At 39.5% G+C, this 25,007-nt stretch overlaps 1 protein-coding gene across 5 annotated transcripts in view; it reads right to left on the bottom strand.

Moving 5' to 3' along the window:
- Positions 1-12,464: 12,464 nt before the first annotated feature.
- Positions 12,465-25,007, bottom strand: part of LOC118373580 (glycine receptor subunit alphaZ1-like) — a 117,602-nt gene continuing 105,059 nt past the window's right edge. For all 5 annotated transcript variants that reach the window (XM_052516874.1, XM_052516866.1, XM_052516844.1 and 2 more), the window contains one exon: positions 12,465-15,671. In XM_052516874.1, coding sequence (XP_052372834.1) covers positions 15,378-15,671 — 294 coding nt within the window. In that variant the 3' untranslated portion in view covers positions 12,465-15,377. The remainder of the gene's footprint in view (positions 15,672-25,007) is intronic.

Here is a 25,007-nt window from a genome sequence, read left to right on the forward strand (position 1 = left end):
CACACATATAAGCCGTTAGAAGACAAATAAATCCATTTAATATACACTATCACAATAACTATTCTAAAGAAACATGATACGAAGAAAATGTATTTCAAAAGAACAGAATATGAGTTGGCCTACTGTATGTTATCTCGCTTTGCGCCATGCCGTAGGGTTGTTAATTTAGCAGACAAGACGTGCTTCCTAGCTCCAACAGTGCAGTAGTATCTAGAGAAATGCTTGTGTTCCTAGCTCCAACAGTGCAGTAGTATATAGAGAAATGCTTGTGTTCTTGGCTCCAACAGTGCAGTAGTATCTAGAGAAATGCTTGTGTTCCTAGCTCCAACAGTGCAGTAGTATCTAGAGAAATGCATGTGTTCCTAGCTCCAACAGTGCAGTAGTATCTAGAAAAATGCTTGTGTTCCTAGCTCCAACCGTGCAGTAGTATATAGAGAAATGCTTGTGTTCTTGGCTCCAACAGTGCAGTAGTATCTAGAGAAATGCTTGTGTTCCTAGCTCCAACAGTGCAGTAGTATCTAGAGAAATGCTTGTGTTCCTAGCTCCAACAGTGCAGTAGTATCTAGAGAAATGCTTGTGTTCCTAGCTCCAACAGTGCAGTAGTATCTAGAGAAATGCTTGTGTTCCTAGCTCCAACAGTGCAGTAGTATCTAGAGAAATGCTTGTGTTCCTAGCTCCAACAGTGCAGTAGTATCTAGAGAAATGCTTGTGTTCCTAGCTCCAACAGTGCAGTAGTATCTAGAGAAATGCTTGTGTTCCTAGCTCCAACAGTGCAGTGGTATCTAACAGTTCATAACAATACATACTAATCTAAAAAGTAAAATAATGGAATTAAGAAATATATAAATATTAGGACGAGCAATGTCAGAGTAGCATTGACTAAAATACAGTAGAATGGACTACAGTATATACATATGAGATGAATAAAGCAGTATGGAAACATTATTTAAACTTATTAAAGTGACTAGTTATTGAAGTGCCCAGCGGTTCTAAGTCTATCTATAGAAGGCAGCAGCCTCTAAGGTGCAGGGTTATGTAACCATGTGGAAGCCGGTTACTGGTGGCTATTTAGCAGTCTGATGGCCTTGAGATAGAAGCTGTTTTTCAGTCTCTCGGTCCCAGCTTTGATTAACCTGTACTGCCCTCGCCTTCTGGATGATAGCAGGGTGAACAGGCAGTGGCTCGGCTGGTTGTTGTCCTTGATGATCTTTTCGACCTTCCTGTGACATCGGGTGCTGTAGGTGTCCTGGAGGGTATGTAGTTTACCCCCGGTGATGCGTTGCGCAGACCTCACCACCCACTGGAGAGCTGTGCAGTTGACGTACCAGGCGGTGACAGGATGCTCTTAATTGTGCATCTGTTAAAGTTTGTGAGGGTTTTAGGGGCCAAGCCAAAATTCTTCAGCCTCCTGTGGTTGAAGAGGCGCTGTTGTGCCTTCGTCACCACACTGTCTGTGTGGGTGGACCATTTCAGATTGTCAGTGATGTGTATGCCCAGGAACTTGAAGCTTTCCACCTTCTCCACTGCGGTCCCGTCGATGTGGATGGGGGCGTGCTCCCTCTGATATTACCTGAACTCCACGATCAGCTCCTCTGTTTTGTTGACGTTGAGTGAGAGGTTATTTTCCTGGCACCACACTCCCAGGGCCCTCACCTGCTCCCTGTAGGCTGTCTTGTCATTGTTGTTAATAAGGCCTACTACTGTTGTGTTGTCTGCAAACTTGATGATTGAGTTGGAGGCGTGCATGGCCACGCAGCCATGGGTGAAAAGGGAGTACAGGAGGGAGCTGAGCACGCACCCTTGTGGAGCCCCTGTGTTGAGCATCAGCGAAGTGGAGGTGTTGTTTCCTACCTTCACCACCTGGGGGCGGCCCATCAGGAAGTCCAGGACCCAGCTGCACAGGACGGGGTTCAGACCCAGATGAGCTTGGAGGGTACTCTGGTGTTGAATGCTGAGCTATAGTCAATGAACAGCATTATTACATAGGTATTCCTCTTGTCCAGATGGGATAGGGCAGTGTGCAGTGCAAATGGCGATTGCATCGTCTGTGGATCTATTGGGGCGGTAAGCAAATTGAAGTGGGTCTAAGGTGACAGGTAAGGTAGGGGTGATATGATTCTTAACTAGCCTCTCAAAGCACTTCATGATGACAGAAGTTAATTCTATGGAACAATGGTGGACATCTTGAAGCAAGTGGGGACAGCAGACTGGAATAGGAAGAGATCGAATATGTCCGTAAACACTCCAGCCACTCCAGCCAGCTGGTCTGTGCATGCAGGGTAGCCTAGTGGTTAGAGTGTTGGACTAGTAACTGAAAGGTTGCATGTTCAAATCCCTGATCTGACAAGGTACAAAATCTGCCGTTCTGCCCCTGAACAGGCAGTTAACCCACTGTTCCTAGGCCGTCATTGAAAATAAGAATTTGTTCTTAACTGACTTGCCTAGTTAAATAAAGATAAAATCAATAAAAAATGTTCTGAGGAAGTGTCGTCTGCCGTCTGGGCCGGCAGCCTTGCGAGAGTTAACACGTTTAAATGTCTTACGTCGGTCACAGAGAAGGAGAGCCCACAGGTGGCACTGTATTATCCTCAAAGCGGACAAAGAAGGTGTTTAGCTTGTCCGGAAGCAAGATGTCGGTGTCCACGACCTGGCTGGTATTCCCTTTGTTGTCCTTGATTGTCTTTAGACCCTGCCACATACGTCTCGTGTCGGAGCCGTTGAATTGCGACTCTACTTTGTCTCTGTACTGACATTTTGCCTGTTGGATTGCCTTACGGAGGGAATAATTACACTGTTTGTATTGGATCGTATTCCCAGTCACCTTGCCATGGTTAAATGTGTTGGTTTGCGCTTTCAGTTTTGTGCGAATGCTGCCATCTATCCACGGGTTCTGGTTTGGGTAGGTTTTAATAGTCACAGTGGGTACATCTCCTATACACTTCCTGATGAACAGTCACCGTATTCGTTGATGTTATTCTGAGGCTACCTGGAACATATCCCAGTCCACGTGATCAAAACAATATTGGAGCATGGATTCCAATGAGTCAGACCAGCGTTGAATAGACCTTAGCATGGGTACTTCTTGTTTGAGTTTCTGCCTATAGGAAGGGAGGAACAAAACAAAGCAAATCCGAGGAAAATGGAGTCATGATCAGATTTGCTGAAGGGAGGGCGGGGGAGGGCTTTGTAGGCATTTCAAAAAAGTTGAGTAGCAGTGGTACAATGTTTTTCCAGAGCGAGTACCACAGTCAATGTGTTGGTAGATCTTCGGTAGCGTTTTCCTCGGATTTGCTTTGTTAAAATCCCCAGCTATAATAAATGCGGCCTCAGCATATGTGGTTTCCAGTTTGCTTCGTAATGCTGGTGTGTTACCACCGCTCTGATATCCAAAAGTTATTTCCGGCTGTATGTAATAACACATAACACTATCTGAACTTAGGTTGAAACAGGGTGGTACTACCTGAACATAGGTTGAAACGGGGTGGTACTACCTGCACTTAGGTTGAAACAGGATGGTACATTCTGAATTAAGGTTGAAACGGGGTGGTACTACCTGAACTTAGGTTGAAACAGTGTGGTACTACCTGAACTTAGGTTTAGGGTGGCTACAGTGTGCTCTAATGAATACACCCCCAGCAAATGGTCCTGAAGATTTCCTCACTAACAAGGACAAGGTCTTCCAGCAGGTGGCCAGATACTGTGTTCATTAGTATTCATGATGTGGAGGAGGATGCAACGTAACCTCTCAGGGTGTATCGGTCCTATCGTATTTGGTACCCCCACCCTGTGACCCACATGGGCTGAGAATATCCTGCTACAGCTGGCAACAACCCTCTGAGCATAAGGCCCTCCAGCTGGACAAACCCTTCCCAAAATGGCATCTTATTCCCTACATAGTGCACTACTTTTTGCCCTGGGTCTATGGGAATAGGACGCCATTTGGGTCTCTCTCTCTCTCTCTCTCTCTCTCTCACACACACACACACACACACACACACACACACACACACACACACACACACACACACACACACACACACACACACACACACACACACACACACACACACACACACACACACACACACACACACACACACACACACACACACACACACACACACACACACACACACACACACACACACACACACACACACACACACACACACACATGAATGCAGTCAAGCAAACACAAACACAAACACGTTGGAGGCAATCAAGACTCTCATTAAGACTGTTTGAATCTATTAGCATTCACATCCTGGCGTGGGAAGAAGTGTAAAAGGCTTCATTATCATGGGGAGAAATCACAAAGGTTTAGTCATCACCATCAACACAACAAAAACAGATTACTTATTTTAGGGAGCATTTGCAGGGTCACAAAAAAAAATGCTAATGCTCTGATTTCAAACACTGTGAAACAAATGTCTGTCAAAGCCTTCATGTTTCAGTGGCTTCAGGCCCCGGGGTGGTTTTCAGTGTCAGCTGTAATGTCATTCCAATGAGTCCCCCTGTAGTATACTGTTACTGCAGCGGGGTGGTCTGGGAGAGGGGGTGGGGGATGGGCAGTGAGTTGTTACCCACTCACTTGAACAAGGGCAGAGGAGTCAGAGCTATGACAATGTCCCAAAATACACCCTATTCCCTATATAGTGCACTACTATTTCCCATAGCCCTATGGGGTTAGTAGTGCACTTGATAGGAAATAGGCTGCCATTTAGGGCGTATGATTGAGCCCAGTCCTTTAATGGGTCATCATCATCCAACAGCTAAAAATATCACATTACAGTGGAGGAAGTTCAGGCATTTAGAATGAAATGTGAAGTGGAGCGTTATCGTGAAGTGACGACATGACGTGCCCATGTACCTTCAAAATGATTCGGCAATAATAATTTATTGAAAAATACTGTTTCCATCATGTCGCAATAAAGAAGGCTCGACCAAAAGAAAAACCACCCTTGTCGAACAGATAAAAATGCATCCTATATCTGACGTTTCCATTACACATATCACAAGATTTTTTTTGTTGCGACATCGCTTTTGTAAAAAAAAAAAAAAAAAACTTGGTTAATGGAAACCTGCGCTTGTGTGTTTAGGAGAAGGAAGTTCAGTCAGTCACTGTGTGTGGTGAGATTTTGTTTTACATCATAACTTAATATGTTTATTGGAGTTAGGTAGATTAGAGAGAGCTCGTTTATGTCCCAAATGGAAAGCTGTGCGTGATGACGCATAAACAATAATTTTGCGGTTAAATTACATTTTACTGATTTAAAAATACATTTAATGGCTTTTTCAATTCTACTGATGGTTTTGTCACAAACACGGTTGTGTTATTTAGAAAACGTGCCCACTCTGGTATTGCTATGTGCGCTCTAACCAACAGCTCGCGGACACAGTGCGGGTTAACTACCTGCATTATGGCATTATGACATTATTATGGGTAAGAGCAATATGTGTTTTATTTGTCAAATGGCAGCCAAGCGTCATCATGTCACCAGAATAAGATATTTAAGCATCATCATGTCATGATGATGAGCATCAAGCTCATAGTGTGCACATTCACCACCCTGTGAAGTTCATCATCATTTATTTAATCTGTAGCCTAATAAACTGCATGCTTTCCTGAGTCGTAGTGGGAGGACCACACAACACCTCATTGCGTTTGTGTGACTCCAAATGTACTTCAATATGATGTTTATTATATAAATATTTGGAGGTAAAGGCGTTTCCAACGCAATTTTGTCGCACAATTAATTTTATCTACACAAAAATATGTGAAAAAAGATGAACAAATTGACTGTCGGCAGTTATAAAATTGTACTGGCATATCCTGTTTCCATTAGCCACGTCGTGACGTTTTTCATGCATCAGATAATTCATCCACATGAAATGGTTGGATGGAAACATAGGCCGTGTTAAGACAGACAGCCCATTTATTAACTTTTCCCCTCACATTGGTCTTTTGACCAATCACATCAAATCTTTTCACACCAGATCTTTATCAGAGCTGATCTGATTAGTCAAAATACCAATTAGTGAAAAAAGTATATCAGAATTGGGCAGGCTGTCTAAATGCATCCAAAGTGCTTCTTATTGGATTGCTAGGCACATCACCATCAGACCCTTTGCATTCATTGGGCTATCAGAGGGAAACTGACATCCTTCACAGTGTATTTTGGTATTTTATTTGGATCCCATTTTTGGTATGTGTTATTTTATTAGGATCCCCATTAGCTGTTGCAAAAGCAGAAGCTATTCTTCCTGGGGTCCACATGAAACATGAAACATAATACAGAATCATGTGTGTAATATAGAGCTGTTCACTTGAAACCTATAGGGAGGCTTTGCACTAATGAGCTTTGTGTTTACATGATTTTCAATTACGATGTATAATATTTAATTTCACGGAAATATCTACTCTCTAAACCTGTAAAAAAAGGGTACTAAACAGATCAGTGTTTAATCAATGCATTTTGAATAATGTCTGTGGTCATATAGCATACTGTCTGTGTTCAGAACTCATACTGTCTGTGTTCAGAACTCATACTGTCTGTGTTCAGAACTCATACTGTCTGTGTTCAGAACTCATACTGTCTGTGTTCAGAACTCATACTGTCTGTGTTCAGAACGCATACTGTCTGTGTTCAGAACTCATACTGTCTGTGTTCAGAATGCATACTGTCTGTGTTCAGAATGTATACTCTCTGTGGTCATATAGCATACTGTCTGTGTTCAGAACTCATACTGTCTGTGTTCAGAACTCATACTGTCTGTGTTCAGAATGCATACTGTCTGTGTTCAGAACTCATACTGTCTGTGTTCAGAACTCATACTGTCTGTGTTCAGAATTCATACTGTCTGTGTTCAGAATGCATACTGTCTGTGTTCAGAACTCATACTGTCTGTGTTCAGAATGCATACTGTCTGTGGTCATATAGCATACTGTCTGTGTTCAGAACTCATACTGTCTGTGTTCAGAATGCATACTGTGTGTGTTCAGAACTCATACTGTCTGTGTTCAGAACTCATACTGTCTGTGTTCAGAATGCATACTGTCTGTGTTCAGAATGTATACTCTCTGTGTTTCCTATAGCATACTGTCTGTGTTCAGAACTCATACTGTCTATGTGCAGAATGCATACTGTCTGTGTTCATATAGCATACTGTCTGTGTTTATATAGAATACTGTCTGTGTTCAGAATGTATACTCTCTGTGTTTCCTATAGCATACTGTCTATGTTCAGAATGCATACTGTCTGTGTTCATATAGCATACTGTCTGTGTTCAGAATGCATACTGTCTGTGTTCAGAATGTATACTCTCTGTGTTTCCTATAGCATACTGTCTATGTTCAGAATGCATACTGTCTGTGTTCATATAGCATACTGTCTGTGTTCAGAATGCATACTGTCTGTGTTTATATAGAATACTGTCTGTGTTCAGAATGCATTCTGTCTGTGTTCAGAATGTATACTCTCTGTGTTTCCTATAGCATACTGTCTATGTTCAGAATGCATACTGTCTGTGTTCATATAGCATACTGTCTATGTTCAGAATGCATACTGTCTGTGTTCATATAGCATACTGTCTGTGTTCAGAATGCATACTGTCTGTGTTCAAATAGCATACTGTCTGTGTTCAGAATGCATTCTGTCTGTGTTCCGAATGCATACTGTCTGTGTTCAGAATGCATACTGTCTGTGTTCATATAGCATACTGTCTGTGTTCAGAATGCATACTGTCTGTGTTCAAATAGCATACTGTCTGTGTTCAGAATGCATACTGTCTGTGTTCAAATAGCATACTGTCTGTGTTCAGAATGCATTCTGTCTGTGTTCCAAATGCATACTGTATGTGTTCAGAATGCATACTGTCTGTGTTCAAATAGCATACTGTCTGTGTTCAGAATGCATACTGTCTGTGTTCAAATAGCATACTGTCTGTGTTCAGAATGCATACTGTCTGTGTTCATATAGCATACTGTCTGTGTTCAGAATGCATACTGTCTGTGTTTATATAGAATACTGTCTGTGTTCAGAATGTATACTCTCTGTGTTTCCTATAGCATACTGTCTATGTTCAGAATGCATACTGTCTGTGTTCATATAGCATACTGTCTGTGTTCAGAATGCATACTGTCTGTGTTCAAATAGCATACTGTCTGTGTTCAGAATGCATTCTGTCTGTGTTCCGAATGCATACTGTCTGTGTTCAGAATGCATACTGTCTGTGTTCATATAGCATACTGTCTGTGTTCAGAATGCATACTGTCTGTGTTCAAATAGCATACTGTCTGTGTTCAGAATGCATACTGTCTGTGTTCAAATAGCATACTGTCTGTGTTCAGAATGCATTCTGTCTGTGTTCCGAATGCATACTGTCTGTGTTCAAAATGCATACTGTCTGTGTTCAAATAGCATACTGTCTGTGTTCAGAATGCATACTGTCTGTGTTCAAATAGCATACTGTCTGTGTTCAGAATGCATTCTGTCTGTGTTCCGAATGCATACTGTCTGTGTTCAGAATGCATACTGTCTGTGTTCATATAGCATACTGTCTGTGTTCAGAATGCATACTGTCTGTGTTCATATAGCATATTGTCTGTGTTCATATAGCATACCCTCTGTGTTCAGTATACATTCTGATCTTCATTTCTAGAGTTTCATTCTCTCTAGGGTCTCCCTCCCTAGGGTCCCTCTCTCTAGGGTCTCCCTCCCTAGGGTCCCTCTCTCTAGGGTCTTCCTCTCTAGGGTTCCCCTCTCTAGGTTCCCTCTTTCTAAGGTCTCCCTCTCTAGGTTCCCTTTCTCTAGGGTCTCCCACTCTACGGTCTTCCTCTCTAGGATTTCCCTCTGTAGGATCCCCTCTCAAGTGTCCCCCTCGTTAGGGTCTCCCTCTCTAGGTTCCCTTTCTCCAGGGTCTACCTCTTTAGGGTCTCTCTCTCTAGGTTTCCCCTCTCTAGGTTCCCTTTCTCCAGGGTCTACCTCTTTAGGGTCTTCCTCTCTAGGTTTCCCCTCTCTAGGGTCTCCCAATCTACGATCTCCCTCTCTTGGGTCTCCCTCTCTAGGTTCCCTATCTCTAGGGTCTCCCTCTCTAGGGTCCCCCTCTCTAGGTTCCCTCTCTCTAGGTTCCCTCTCCAGGGTCTCCCACTTTACGGTCTCCCTCTCTAGGGTTTCCCTCTGTAGTGTCTCCCTCTCAAGGGTCCCCCTCTCTATGGTCTCCCTCTCTAGGTTCCCTCTCTCTGGTGTTTCCCTCTCAAGGGTCTCCCTCTTTAGGGTCTCCCTCTCTAGGGTCTCTCTCTCTAGGGTCTCCCTCTATAAGTCAGAAAACACTATGTCTTACATTCCATACACATCTGTAGGTCTACAGTATATTGGGCTCCTTGACTGATGAATTCATTAATACATTTCTGCACCTGGTGAACCACACACAGCCAATCAACCAACTGTCATCTGACACAATTAACAGCTGTGTGTGTGGTGTGTGTGTTTGTGAGCTTGTCATCTAACACAATTAACAGCTCAGTCAACTGCAGGTGGATGTAAGTATCGAGGCCCTAAGCAGAAACATGGCTGAAACATGGCAGGAACGTGGCAGGAACATGGCAGGAACATGACAGGAACGTGGCAGGAACATGATAGGAACGTGGCAGGAACGTGGCAGGAACGTGGCAGGAACATGACAGGAACGTGGCAGGAACGTGGCAGGAACATGACAGGAACGTGGCAGGAACATGATGTGCGTACGCATGGGGGAGGAATTATTTTTTTGGAGCATCGGGGCACATTGTGGTCAATGATATTCTCACTGGTCCCACTCGCATTCACAAGGAGGCTAGAGCAAAGTGTATTCTAATTGTTGTCATTTCATTTCGTGAAAGCAACGAAGAGTCACATTACCTCGCTAGTCATCATGTTTTGGTCACATGATAACAAAAAAGTTAATGTCTAGCTAGTTGGCTACAGCATTTGGCTACCATTTCACAACAGCCTGGAGTACTGCAGCACCCCCTAATAAATCAGAATTAAAAACAATATATATAAGTATATAGATATACACTACTGTTCAATAGTTTAGGATCACTTAGAAATGTAATTGTTTTTGAAAGAAAAGCACAAAAAGCACGCTCCAGATACTCAACTAGTCTAAAGAAGGCCAGTTTTATTGCTTATTTAATCAGAGCTACAGTTTTCAGCTGTGCTAACATAATTGCAAAAGGGTTTTCTAATGATCAATTAGCCATTTATAATGATAAACTTGGATTAGCTAACACAACGTGCCATTGGAACACAGGAGTGATGGTTGCTGATAATGGGCCTCTGTAGCCTATTTAGATATTCCATTAAAAAACAGTAGTGTATATATATATTTAAAAAAAAAAAAAATTGTGCACTGTGCTTTTATTACTCCTGTATGAGCGGACCAACATTGTCGTTAGCAGCGCTGGGAGAAAAAAATCTCTCAGTTTCTTGTCATTTTTGCTAGATATCTGGCCTTCCAGAATCACAACAGCACACGGACCTTTGCCCCCTTGAAGCGTGTGCATCATTTTCGTGATGTTGTCAGCTAATCCGTCTATACTTGTAAACACAATACCGTATTTGGGTGGATTCTTGATCTTTGGTTTACAGTTTGAACAGTTGCTGAGATTACATGTGGTTATCAATGAAAAATAGACCGCTTTGATGAATAGCCTATATAGCCTATAGATCAAATCAAGGAACGAAGTGACAACACTGCCCCCACGGATGCGGAAGGAACGCAGGAGGAGCCGTTCCTTTTGTGGCGAAAGACGACATTGAAACACTGCTACTGTACCTTCCATCTCCGTTGTGTGCGAATGTACCTTCAGGCCACTGAATCTTAGGAATATGATCTTACAAATGGTAATAGTGACATTTTTTGTAATTTTTTTAAACGAGTAGCATTTATGTAACATGTTTTTAAAAGTCAATTATAGCAAGCCTAATCCAATCATAAAGCGAAGAGATAAATAATTGTCTCCTCAAGGGCTTTTTGCTAGTTAACAATAGAATGAATACAACAACCTACGGACATAATTTATTGTTTGACATTTTTTAAAATACTTTTTTATGATTATACACAGATACTTGAGCTGTGGAACAGATCCTTGAGCTGTGTAAACAGAAAGCAATAGTCCAACTCTTGACAATTAAAAAAAAAGAGGTCAAAGAGATTTTTGTTCAGAAAACCTTTAATTGTAATTAGAATTACTTATAATGACATATTTCAATAAATATTTAGTTATATACAGTTACAGCAGAAATTGTACATTCCTTTTTTCTTCTTCAAATTGCTAACATTTTTGTACAAGCCAAAAATATCTGCCATTGTGTTTATATTCATGCAAAATATTCAGTGTTTTCACATTTTAATCAACAAAAAAAAAGGATTTGCTGAACTTTTTTCCTTCTTCTGAAGTGCACTCTTGGATTATTATCATAACTGTAATTAGCAAATCAAGATGTGCACTTTGTGCCAATACACAATATTTAAGCAAGTAAAACTAAATTAAGGCCATTCCAACTTGTGTGCTAAAAATGAATAAAAATACATAAATAGAAATGTTTCCATTTTTGTGTACAGTTCAGTTCATGACTGGTTATTTGTGTCCATCTCTATCACTGGGTGGTGAGTGCATCACCACAACCAGGGCATCTGATATATTCAAAAGACAACAGAATCAAACAGCTGTTGTTATCAGCAATTACTAACAAATCATAACATGCTAGTTGAATTTCATACTTTTAAAATGTTCATATTGCACTGTCCTATATGCCAAATATTATATGAACTTCCTTCATTGTCAATAATATTTGACATTATGATAGGTCAGGTTGATATGAAGGGGAGGAAGTCCTATCTGTTCAATGGAGGGTTTCTCCATCAGTGAACATTCCTACCACTTCCATACTTTGAACATTGATCTGCTGAGCAATTAAATTAAACATACAATTCTTGTTGTAGAATGTGTCAGTGTTCTAGAATACGTTAGACCTTGTTGACGTTGTCTATTCAGAGCAGTAAGTGTCATTTCCATCTTGAATAACATAATAAACAAAGTAAGCCTTGTCCGAGCCCCTGCCCCTTGTCCCGTAGGGCAGGAGCCTATCAGGGTCAGGGGAAATTCCAGAAATTCAATTCCAATTCAATTCTTTCTGCCTATTCATTTCCCATGTATTCAATTCTAATTCCAGGTCGATTCTGAATTGAATTAAAATTCAATTTAAATTGGAATTGACCCCAACCCTGGAGCCTATCTCCTGTTTCTGTAGCATGAGGCAGCTTGATGTACAAGTACACGCCCTGGACAGGGCGCTAGTAATAATGCACCTTAATAAGCAATTGGTTACAATAAATCTATATAGCATTGTCCCAAGTGCAGTGATCCTTCACATGATCAGGGCATAGAGTTCAATCCATAACTATTGAATGGATGAGTGAATATCATGATGGTTGAGTGGAGGTACATGATATGACGAGTTCCTAGTTTGTTGCATATTCAACATTGGATAGCATCTTATTTAATGGATAGTTTTGTCTGAGGAAGTCAAAACTGAGAAAAATATTCACGGTCAAATTCTGTACTGAAATATGACAGCCAACAAATAAATACTTGTATCTATCAACAAATCATTCAGCACTTTCAAAACATATTGATTACTGTGCTGATATTTTAAAAGGCCCTTTATGTTTCAACCCTATTCTAACAATGAACTTTTATAAATGCATAGTTTTGGGTAAAGCATAACATTATAAATGACATAAGTAGGCCCCATGTAGAAAAGTTAATTTTCTGTGATGAAATAACACTTAATGCAAAAACATTAGACCTTCAAATCAATTTACCCACATGGACTGTGTCTGTTAAAAACACACATATCTTTTGACAAATACTGCCTCAACCCGGAAGGTAAATATGAATTACTGGAAGATAATACGAATTTAAGAAATAATTGACCGAAATGTAAAATATTGTTATAATCTCTTGTGCAAGTCCATCAAGCCTCAAACATCAAACTACCTCAAACTATCATGAAACACATTCGAAAAAAATCTATGACCTGTTAAAGTAATGGATTACACCTTTCAAGAAGAAGAAGAAAACAGGGATGAAGAAGCAGAGAACGTTTCATATCAAAATATATAATATTGTTAATTGAATAGCATCATATTACCACAAAAAAAAGAAATGGAAGCACTTTATCCACACACTGGGAAGTCAATGGAAAGAACTGAATCAATCTAAGTTACGACAACACAACGTAAACAATATCCTGAACCAGTGCATAATATCTGTTGTGAAGGTGTTCTGGCATCTTTCCCCTTATGTCGTCATATTCAAAACCGAACCAGGAAGGCAATGATCATAGGTTAACAAAATACTTATTTGGTTTGGAATAAAAACCAAGTAGAGGAAAATAACATTTGGCATTAAAGTTAAATGCAAAAACTCACTCGACAAGTGTTTATTTCAACTGTGTCCGAGTCTCCCATCCATGACAATGTGTCGCAGGCCATACTTCCTGTGGTAGCAGTAGTGTAGTCTTTCTTTCTGGGGCTTGGCGACAGCACTTTAGGCTAGCTAAACAATGTCCCAGAGGTGGGGCTACAGAGAGCAGAGAGTCTTAAATATGCAATATGAAAAGCCACTGTAGCTTGGCCCGTTTGTAGTTGAATGTAAATGCGTGGAGAATGATGGGCCTAGGAGAAGGGTGAATAGTTTACATTATGCTTAAGGGTGTAGATCTGAAGGCCTCGTGTGTGTTGGTATGTATGTCCACCATTGGAAAGATGAGCACTGTGATCTGTGATGTCTTAAATAAATAAATAAAAACTTGATGGCTCACAAGTTCAAACAGATTCATGATAATGTTTTGTAAATGGTAAAGCTAATTTAAAAATAAAAAAAATTGCATATATGAATTATTGCATAGAAAAGCCTGGTGAGAAGTAATGGATTTCAGTATCTTAAATCAAGCCACTGACTAGTTGAATGAATGTATTAATCAATCAGTTTCACAGTATACTGTAGTATTGTGAACGATACCATGTACTGCATTATTTACCAATGAGAACATTGTGCCGATCGTTGTTGTGACCGTATCAAACTATGGCCCATGATTTTGAGTGAATATCTTTTAGACATATTTAGTAAATTATGATATTAATGCATATGTTCTTTTTTAGCTACATTATTAATGTGTGTAAATATATGAATGGTAATAATTGTTAAGGTACAGTAGGTGTTTTCTTGTTTTAATCTTAACTCACTACATTTTTCTCCATTGCCTGCTGGGTAATAAACTATGAAAATAACTAAACAAATGTTAACAGTACAGCTTCAATGAAATGAGTAGGAAGAATCAGGATTACATTATTATTATTATTTTTTTTCCAGTGTAGATTCACTTTTCATGAATCATATTTTGATTTAAGTACCAAATCCTTTAAAAAAAAAGCACATGGATAAATGCATGAATGAATGCAACAATGAGGATATGTGAATGATGCCAAATGTCCCTTTAGAATTTAGAGTTCCCAAGAAGAGCTTGAGCTGATTACAGCAACATGATATATACTTGACACTAAAATTAAAAACGATATGCAATTGAGAAATAGAAAGTTAAGGGCCGACAGAGGAACACGTTGACCACAGCGGTTAGAAACAATAGAATATTATTTTGACTGATCAAGTTTCCTCCATTTAGTTGATAGCAGCATCAACCACATGAAATCTCAGTTTTTCGTTGAGGGCTCTGGGAGTGTTGATAAGTGCTTGCAACACACATTGAAGCTAATTGAGATATATAGGACACACGATCCTTGCGACACTTTATTAACGGAAACACTAAAATCGTCTTAGTATCCTTTTAAAAATCCATCCCTCGTGTTCCATCCAGACATCTGCCTTTCGAGAGAAATAACAGTTTTTAAATATATGATAGATATATACTATATTACAGTGCTGTGTGTTTCCCCAACTTCTTCTTCTTCTTCTTCTTATTTAGAATGCAGTGTCTTCTTCTAACACTTCTTAGAAGAACATCTCTTTCTTTCTAAATTCTCAGTTATCATAAATTCCCGGTATGTATCGGTAAAAGTCGTAACATTTACTGATTTATCGTTTTGTAAATATTTTGCCACATTCATATATCATGCATTTTACTGCATGGCTATTGCACTGGTCCGGATTATTCAGGTTGAAAAGAGGGGGGATAAAATAAAATAACAAATATTGATAAATTACCTTTGCCAAGGCGATAGCCACCAAAAGCAAGTGAGCAAGTGAAGAGCGAGGAGTATTGGGTTTGGGAGAAGGATGGTGTGGTATTGAACTCTCTCTCTTCCCTTGCTTACGTCATCTGGTGTACATCCGTGCTTCGGATGATCTTGTATACGAGCCAGTAGAAAATATTAAAAATGAGGAAGACTAGCGGGAAAGCCACGCGAGAGACCGTGTCGATCCTCTTCGCGCGGCCGATGAAGAGCTTGCGCATCTCTTCCACCGTTTTCTCCTGAGGGCCGGCGGTGGCGGTCGGGGCGTTGTTGTTGTTCCCTTTGATGGCCATGCCATCTTTGGCCTGCAGGCAGGCTGGGCCCATGCCATAGGCGGTGAAGCTGAACCGGCCCTCACCGCCCTCATCCTCCTGTAACACAGCCGAATATTCATTCTGTTAGGAATCAAAAAACACATTACACATTTGATATCCAGGCCTGTTCTCTCTCTGTATATCTCTTAAAGGCCCAAACCGTATGTCATAAAAACATATGTTGAAAATCATAGTGGGCATTCAAAGAAAAGGCTCTTAACAGATTTAAATCATAGTGGGCATTCAAGGAAAAGGCTCTTAACAGATTTAAATCATAGTGGGTCTTCAAGGAAAAGGCTCTTAACAGATTTAAATCATAGTGGGTCTTCAAGGAAAAGGCTCTTAACAGATTTAAATCATAGTGGGTCTTCAAGGAAAAGGCTCTTAACAGATTTAAATCATAGTGGGTCTTCAAGGAAAAGGCTCTTAACAGATTTAAATCATAGTGGGTCTTCAAGGAAAAGGCTCTTAACAGATTTAAATCATAGTGGGCCGTTAAGGAAAAGGCTCTTAACAGACTTAAATCATAGTGGGCTGTTAAGGAAAAGGCTCTTAACAGACTTAAATCATAGTGGGCCGTTAAGGAAAAGGCTCTTAACAGACTTAAATCATAGTGGGCTGTTAAGGAAAAGGCTCTTAACAGACTTAAATCATAGTGGGTCTTCAAGGAAAAGGCTCTTAACAGACTTAAATCATAGTGGGTCTTCAAGGAAAAGGCTCTTAACAGACTTAAATCATAGTGGGTCTTCAAGGAAAAGGCTCTTAACAGATTTTGTGAATTGAAAACACATATAATAGCTGTGAAAATCACAGTGGGCCTTTAAGTAATGCAGAGACATATTAACTAACATAATTAGGCACATATGGTTGAGCCATATGAGTCAAACTCCAACATGATCCAGATACTATCTCATTAACCATTGATATGCATTGTGATAAATATGGATTGCATGTGCTGACGATTCACATTTTAGCTATGACATCACTCAAAATAACAAATATTGATAAATTGAGGCAAGGTTTGCACATGTTATAAAGGACACGCTATCTCACGTTATCTCGATATCATACTACGTAAATTGCATTTTCCTATTGACTGCAATTTCATTACAGGCTAACACAATCCCTGCCTCCACAATACCTCATCACACACAAACAATCAGGGCCCCTTATCTGTCTTTGCTTGGTGTGAAAAATGTAAATGTCCTCCTGTCCTTGTCTAAAATACAAGCCTTAGTTTTCTAGGTTCCATTTGTAGACTCCATGTCCTCCTCCTGTCCTTGTCTTTATACCTCCACATTTATAACTGTTCATGTGTGTTGGGCTGAATGGATGAACACACACACACACACACACACACACACACACACACACACACACACACACACACACACACACACACACACACACACACACACACACACACACACACACACACACACACACACACACACACACACACACACACACACACAGGGGAGACGGCGTTTCTCCTCCATTTTGGATCTTCTCCTCCACTCCACTAACAGTGCCTGAGACATCTAATGCTGGCTACGTTGTGCGTCAACCTTCCCTTGTCCTTCAGTGGCGCTGGCCCACCATTTGTAAGTATTCATTCCTCCTGCCATATGATTAATGTGTTGACTGGGGGACGTGACGTGGAGCAGTAAAGAGGGACGGCGGACGATGGCGTCCCAAAATGGCATCCTATTCCCTACATAGTGCACTACTTTCGACTTAGGCCTATGGTCAAAAGTAGTGTACGATGTAGGGAATAGGATGTCATTTGAGACACATATATTTTCACACCGCCCAGCCCAGGCTGTCTGATTCATTACCCGGGCCCCTAATTCAACATTCCACCATTAAAGCAGTAAGCTGGGCAGAGACTCTTATTGTATGAAGGGGAGATAAATAGTGAGAGAGAGGAATGGTGCCCTTTGGGTTTGTGTATGGTGAGGGAGACAATGTATGGCTTGGAACGAAAGCAGTATCAGGCTCAATCCTCCCCTCCCTCCCTCCCTCCTTTTGCATTTGCAAGTCAGAGAGAAAGTCCCCAAACAAATCCAATTTTGATAAACCTCCATATCTATTGGTTGAAATACCACAGTGTGTCATCACAGCAGCAATATTTGTGACCTGTTGCCACAAGAAAAGGGCAACCAGTGAAGAACAAACACCATTGTAAATACAACCCATATTTATGTTTATTTATTTTCCATTTTGTACTATTTGCACATCGTTAAAACACTGTATATAGACATAATATGACATTTGCAATGTCTCTCTTCTTTTCCAACTTCTGTGTGTTAAAAAGCCCTTTGAATTGAAAGAGAGGTGACCGGTTGGTTAGTTGTTTGGTGTCTAGTGAGACACAGAGAGAAGGACGTCTTGACTCCTCGATCCATCACATTATTTCCTCATGATATATGCCTGTATATCTGTTAGTGTGTGGTGTTGTGATTAATGGCTGAGAGTAAAAACAACCGTAAAGCCAACTAGTTGGAGGCTCCATCCTATGTTTTCTCTAAACATTTTGCCTTTGCGTGGAGTCGCGGTGTCATGCAGCCTTGGAAAAAAGGAAAATGCTGATTTGCACAAAGTCATTTTGGGAAGTGTCACGACTAACCATCATCACCTTCTCCTCGAGGAGTTGGTGCCTTGCCGTTCATTTTATGATTTCCCAAAGCAATTTAGCACAATGCCAATACACAAACCTTTCCCAGTCATTCCAATTAGATTTTTTTCCATTCCTTTTTTAATATCGTGCTATCACTCTTTTACTTTGAGGATTGGTATATTCATTATTAAAGGATCAGGTCACCTGAGAAGAATGTTGAAGTAGCAGTAATGTTAAGGGCTGGTTTCCCGGACACAAAGTCAAATAAAACAAATACCCGTCTAGTCTAGGACTGACTTCTAATAAAACAAATACCCATCTAGTCTAGGACTGACTTCTAATAAAACAAATACCCATCTAGTCTAGGACTGACTTCTAATAAAACAAATACCCATCTAGTCTAGGACTGACTTCTAATAAAACAAATACCCATCTAGTCTAGGACTGACTTCTAATAAAACAAATACCCGTCTAGTCTAGGACTGACTTCTAATAAAACAAATACCCATCTAGTCTAGGACTGACTTCTAATAAAACAAATACCCATCTAGTCTAGGACTGACTTCTAATAAAACAAATACCCATCTAGTCTAGGACTGACTTCTAATAAAACAAATACCCATCTAGTCTAGGACTGACTTCTAATAAAACAAATACCCATCTAGTCTAGGACTGACTTCTAATAAAACAAATACCCATCTAGTCTAGGACTGACTTCTAATAAAACAAATACCCATCTAGTCTAGGACTGACTTCTAATAAAACAAATACCCATCTAGTCTAGGACTGACTTCTAATAAAACAAATACCCATCTAGTCTAGGACTGACTTCTAATAAAACAAATACCCATCTAGTCTAGGACTGACTTCTAATAAAACAAATACCCATCTAGTCTAGGACTGACTTCTAATAAAACAAATACCCATCTAGTCTAGGACTGACTTCTAATAAAACAAATACCCATCTAGTCTAGGACTGACTTCTAATAAAACAAATACCCATCTAGTCTAGGACTGACTTCTAATAAAACAAATACCCATCTAGTCTAGGACTGACTTCTAATAAAACAAATACCCATCTAGTCTAGGACTGACTTCTAATAAAACAAATACCCATCTAGTCTAGGACTGACTTCTAATAAAACAAATACCCATCTAGTCTAGGACTGACTTCTAATAAAACAAATACCCATCTAGTCTAGGACTGACTTCTAATAAAACAAATACCCATCTAGTCTAGGACTGACTTCTAATAAAACAAATACCCATCTAGTCTAGGACTGACTTCTAATAAAACAAATACCCATCTAGTCTAGGACTGACTTCTAATAAAACAAATACCCATCTAGTCTAGCATCTAGTCTAGGACTGACTTCTAATAAAACAAATACCCATCTAGTCTAGGACTGACTTCTAATAAAACAAATACCCATCTAGTCTAGGACTGACTTCTAATAAAACAAATACCCATCTAGTCTAGGACTGACTTCTAATAAAACAAATACCCATCTAGTCTAGGACTGACTTCTAATAAAACAAATACCCGTCTAGTCTAGGACTGACTTCTAATAAAACAAATACCCATCTAGTCTAGGACTGACTTCTAATAAAACAAATACCCGTCTAGTCTAGGACTGACTTCTAATAAAACAAATACCCATCTAGTCTAGGACTGACTTCTAATAAAACAAATACCCATCTAGTCTAGGACTGACTTCTAATAAAACAAATACCCGTCCAGTCTCGGACTGACTTCTAATAAAACAAATACCCGTCTAGTCTAGGACTGACTTCTAATAAAACAAATACCCATCTAGTCTAGGACTGACTTCTAATAAAACAAATACCCATCTAGTCTAGGACTGACTTCTAATAAAACAAATACCCATCTAGTCTAGGACTGACTTCTAATAAAACAAATACCCATCTAGTCTAGGACTGACTTCTAATAAAACAAATACCCGTCTAGTCTAGGACTGACTTCTAATAAAACAAATACCCATCTAGTCTAGGACTGACTTCTAATAAAACAAATACCCGTCTAGTCTAGGACTGACTTCTAATAAAACAAATACCCATCCAGTCTCGGACTGACTTCTAATAAAACAAATACCCGTCCAGTCTAGGACTGACTTCTAATAAAACAAATACCCATCTAGTCTAGGACTGACTTCTAATAAAACAAATACCCATCTAGTCTAGGACTGACTTCTAATAAAACAAATACCCATCTAGTCTAGGACTGACTTCTAATAAAACAAATACCCATCTAGTCTAGGACTGACTTCTAATAAAACAAATACCCATCTAGTCTAGGACTGACTTCTAATAAAACAAATACCCATCTAGTCTAGGACTGACTTCTAATAAAACAAATACCCATCTAGTCTAGGACTGACTTCTAATAAAACAAATACCCATCTAGTCTAGGACTGACTTCTAATAAAACAAATACCCGTCCAGTCTAGGACTGACTTCTAATAAAACAAATACCCATCTAGTCTAGGACTGACTTCTAATAAAACAAATACCCATCTAGTCTAGGACTGACTTCTAATAAAACAAATACCCATCTAGTCTAGGACTGACTTCTAATAAAACAAATACCCGTCCAGTCTAGGACTGACTTCTTTGAACATGACCTTTTGCTTCACAGTTGAAACACAACTAAATAGTCTCTCTCACAGATTCTTGCCTCAGAACGGCAGAAATTCTGGATTTTAGACATTTGTTAATATAAACCTGTTTAAAACTGTATTTCACAGTTGCAACATACCAAATAGTGTCGCAGAGTGTCCCTATCATCTTTACTACCAGTACTGCACTAGTTGTTACTTAAAAATGACATCAAACATGATTTTAGACTATGTTTATTGAAAACTGTTTAAAAAGCCACAGTATCGATCATTTCTGCGTTGTACTAGTTGCATTGTCGAAACTGCCTGAATACATGATTTTAGGCCATGTTCACGTAAATCTGTTTAGAGATATAAGTCACAGTTGAAACACAATAAAATAGGTCCCTTATCATCTCTCTCACTCGTGCTCTACGGCAGAAATTCTGGATTTTAGACATTGTTAATGTAAAACTGTCTACAAATATTCTTCACAGTTGAAACATAACTAAATTATAACATCTTTATACTACGTAATATATTTAGTACTTTTTAAATATTTTGTACTCCAATAACTTGTCTTTTGTTCTATGTGTTATTTTTTTGTATGTATTATCTTTTACTTCGCAGAGAAAATGATGAGTTCACATAATTTATCCCCTTCATGTCCTGCAGACACCGGCAGAGAGTATCTTCCACTTGGTTATCTGTTCGCATGCCACTTATTTACCTAGTTAATCCAGTCTTATTTACCTAGCAAATCCAGTCTTATTTACCTAGTTAATCCAGTTCTATTTACCTAGCAAATCCAGTCTTATTTACCTAATTAATCCAGTTTTATTTACCTAGCAAATCCAGTTTTATTTACCTAGTTAATCCAGTCTCATTTACCTAGCAAATCCAGTTTTATTTACCTAGTTAATCCAGTTCTATTTACCTAGCAAATCCAGTTTTATTTACCTAGTTAATCCAGTCTTATTTACCTAGTTAATCCAGTCTTATTTACCTAGCTAATCCAGTCTCATTTACCTAGGTAATCCAGTTTTATTTACCTAGTTAATCCAGTTTTATTTACCTAGCAAATCCAGTCTTATTTACCTAGTTAATCCAGTCTTATTTACCTAGTTAATCCAGTCTTATTTACCTAGCTAATCCAGTCTCATTTACCTAGGTAATCCAGTTTTATTTACCTAGTTAATCCAGTTTTATTTACCTAGCTAATCCAGTCTTATTTACCTAGCAAATCCAGTCTTATTTACCTAGCAAATCCAGTCTTATTTACCTAGCAAATCCAGTCTTATTTACCTAGTTAATCCAGTTTTATTTACCTAGCAAATCCAGTTTTATTTACCTAGCAAATCCAGTCTTATTTACCTAGCAAATCCAGTCTTATTTACCTAGTTAATCCAGTTTTATTTACCTAGCAAATCCAGTCTTATTTACCTAGCAAATCCAGTCTTATTTACCTAGCAAATCCAGTCTTATTTACCTAGTTAATCCAGTCTTATTTACCTAGCTAATCCAGTCTTATTTACCTAGGTAATCCAGTCTTATTTACCTAGTTAATCCAGTCTTATTTACCTAGTTAATCCAGTCTTATTTACCTAGCTAATCCAGTTTTATTTACCTAGCTAATCCAGTCTTATTTACCTAGTTAATCCAGTCTTATTTACCTAGTTAATCCAGTCTTATTTACCTAGCAAATCCAGTCTTATTTACCTAGCAAATCCAGTCTTATTTACCTAGTTAATCCAGTTCTATTTACCTAGCAAATCCAGTCTTATTTACCTAGTTAACCCAGTTCTATTTACCTAGCAAATCCAGTCTTATTTACCTAGTTAATCCAGTTCTATTTACCTAGCTAATCCAGTCTTATTTATCTAGCTAATCCAGTTTTATTTACCTAGTTAATCCAGTTCTATTTACCTAGCAAATCCAGTCTTATTTGCCTAGCTAATCCAGTTCTATTTACCTAGCAAATCCAGTTTTATTTACCTAGCTAATCCAGTTCTATTTACCTAGCAAATCCAGTTCTATTTATCTAGCTAATCCAGTCTTATTTACCTAGTTAATCCATTTCTATTTACCTAGCTAATCCAGTCTTATTTATCTAGCTAATCCAGTCTCTTATCCCCCGTTGTTCTCAGACGTGGTGGTACAGTACAACCTCAGAACAGACACACCCGAGACGATCCCGTGTGAAAGATTCCACTTGAACAGTAGCTAATCAGGCCTAATGAGCTGATTATCCTGGATCAATCAAGAAGTGTGGTCCTAATAAGGCCCTGTCATCGTTAGCCAGCGGAACACTGGAACACCGTATCTGCAGTCTAGGGGTCACATCATGTCACCTAGTTATTAATATATATCAGTTTGGACTGGAGGGGATAAGAAAAGGATAGCTGAAAGAAAGTAGCTATCTATTTAGCTGAGACGTTTCTGGACGCTAATATTTTAGACTAGAGTTGAGTTTTTTTTTCTTTTAGTGACTGCCTGGCATGGAGGCATTGGCCGACTAGAATCACAAATGAGCCACAGACAAATGTCTTCCTTTTTAAAACCATGGAATTACAGTAGGTAACGGAATGGAAGACATTTTGTGCACTAACAATTAGATATCTTACAAATCCAATTTGTACTACTGAACAAAAATATAAAAGCAACATGTAAATGTTTCATGAGCGGAAATAAAAGATCCCAGAAATGTTCCATACGCACAAAAAGCTTATTTCTCTCAAATGTTGCGCACAAATTTGTTTACTTCCCTGTTAGTGAGCATTTCTCCTTCACCAAGATAATCCTGACAGGTGTGGCACATCAAGATTAAACAGCATGATCATTACACAGGTGCACCTTCTGCAGGGGACAATAAAAGGCCACTCTAAAATGAGCAGTTTTTTTCACAACACAATGTCACAGATGTCTCAAGTTTTGAGGGTACATGCAATTAACATGCTGACGGAAAGAATGTCCACAAGAGTGTTAAATTCTCTACCTTAAGCCACCTCCAACATTGTTTTTGAGAATTTGCCATTATGTCCAACTGGACTAAAACCCGCAGACCACGTGTAACCACGCCAGCCCAGGACCACCACACCCAGCTTCTTCTGACAGCTGATAAAACTGAGGAGTATTTCTGTCTGTAATAAAGCCATTTTGTGGGGATAAACTCATTCTGATTGGCTGGGCCTGGCTCCCAAGTGGGTTGGCACGTTGCATTTATATTTTTGGTTCAGTATATATACGTTAGGAATTTGTTCCGTGTAAGATCCTGGAGTGCATCTTTAATGCATGGGCTATATGGCTGATGTTATTGTGGTTGGGTATAGGCTACAGACATGTCTCTATGGCTAATTAAATAATGTATTATTATGAATTCTGCAATTGCTATAATTCCATTGATATTCTTTATACAATCCTTAAAGGAGACACACCATTGATATCCTGTATTCTGCAGTTGGGTCAAGTTTTAATCAATTTATTCATGTTTTTTCAGTAAGGCCTTTCTTACAGTCTCGAGAGAAGCTTGTGAAATTACATGCAGTTTGCTATTGTTTTTTTCAATGCTGGTGGATAATATTGGTAGGCTGCAGTTGGGCAAGTGATTTCATTATTTAGTTTCCTCCTAAAATCTTTCTCTCTTTCTTTCCGTCTCAAGAGAAGCTTGTCGGGTACATGTGTGTGTGAGTGAGTGTGTGTGTGTGTGTGTGTCTGTGTGAGTGTGTGTGTGTGTGTGTGTGTGTGTGTGTGTGTGTGTGTGTGTGTGTGTGTGTGTGTGTGTGTGTCTGTGTGAGTGTGTGTGTGTGTGTGTGTGTGTGTGTGTGTGTGTGTGTGTGTGTGTGTGTGTGTGTGTGTGTGTGTGTGTGTGTGTGTGTGTGTGTGTGTGTGTGTGTGAGAGTGTGTGTGTGTGTATGTGTCGAGGGAGTGGGCTGCTGCTGGACAGTCAGTCTATACTTCAAGGCGACAGATGAATAGTCTGCCTGTCGCTATTGAGCTGCAGTCTGCAGTTACACCATCTGACCAGGAGGGGGAGACCTCAATCTGTCACCTTCACATAGAGGTACGCACACACACATAAACATCCACACACACTAGCGCTCTCACATGCACGTACGCGCACACACACACACACACACACACACACACACACACACACAC

Source organism: Oncorhynchus keta, chromosome 4 (genome assembly GCF_023373465.1).
Source record: "Oncorhynchus keta strain PuntledgeMale-10-30-2019 chromosome 4, Oket_V2, whole genome shotgun sequence".
Lineage (NCBI taxonomy): Eukaryota > Metazoa > Chordata > Actinopteri > Salmoniformes > Salmonidae > Oncorhynchus > Oncorhynchus keta.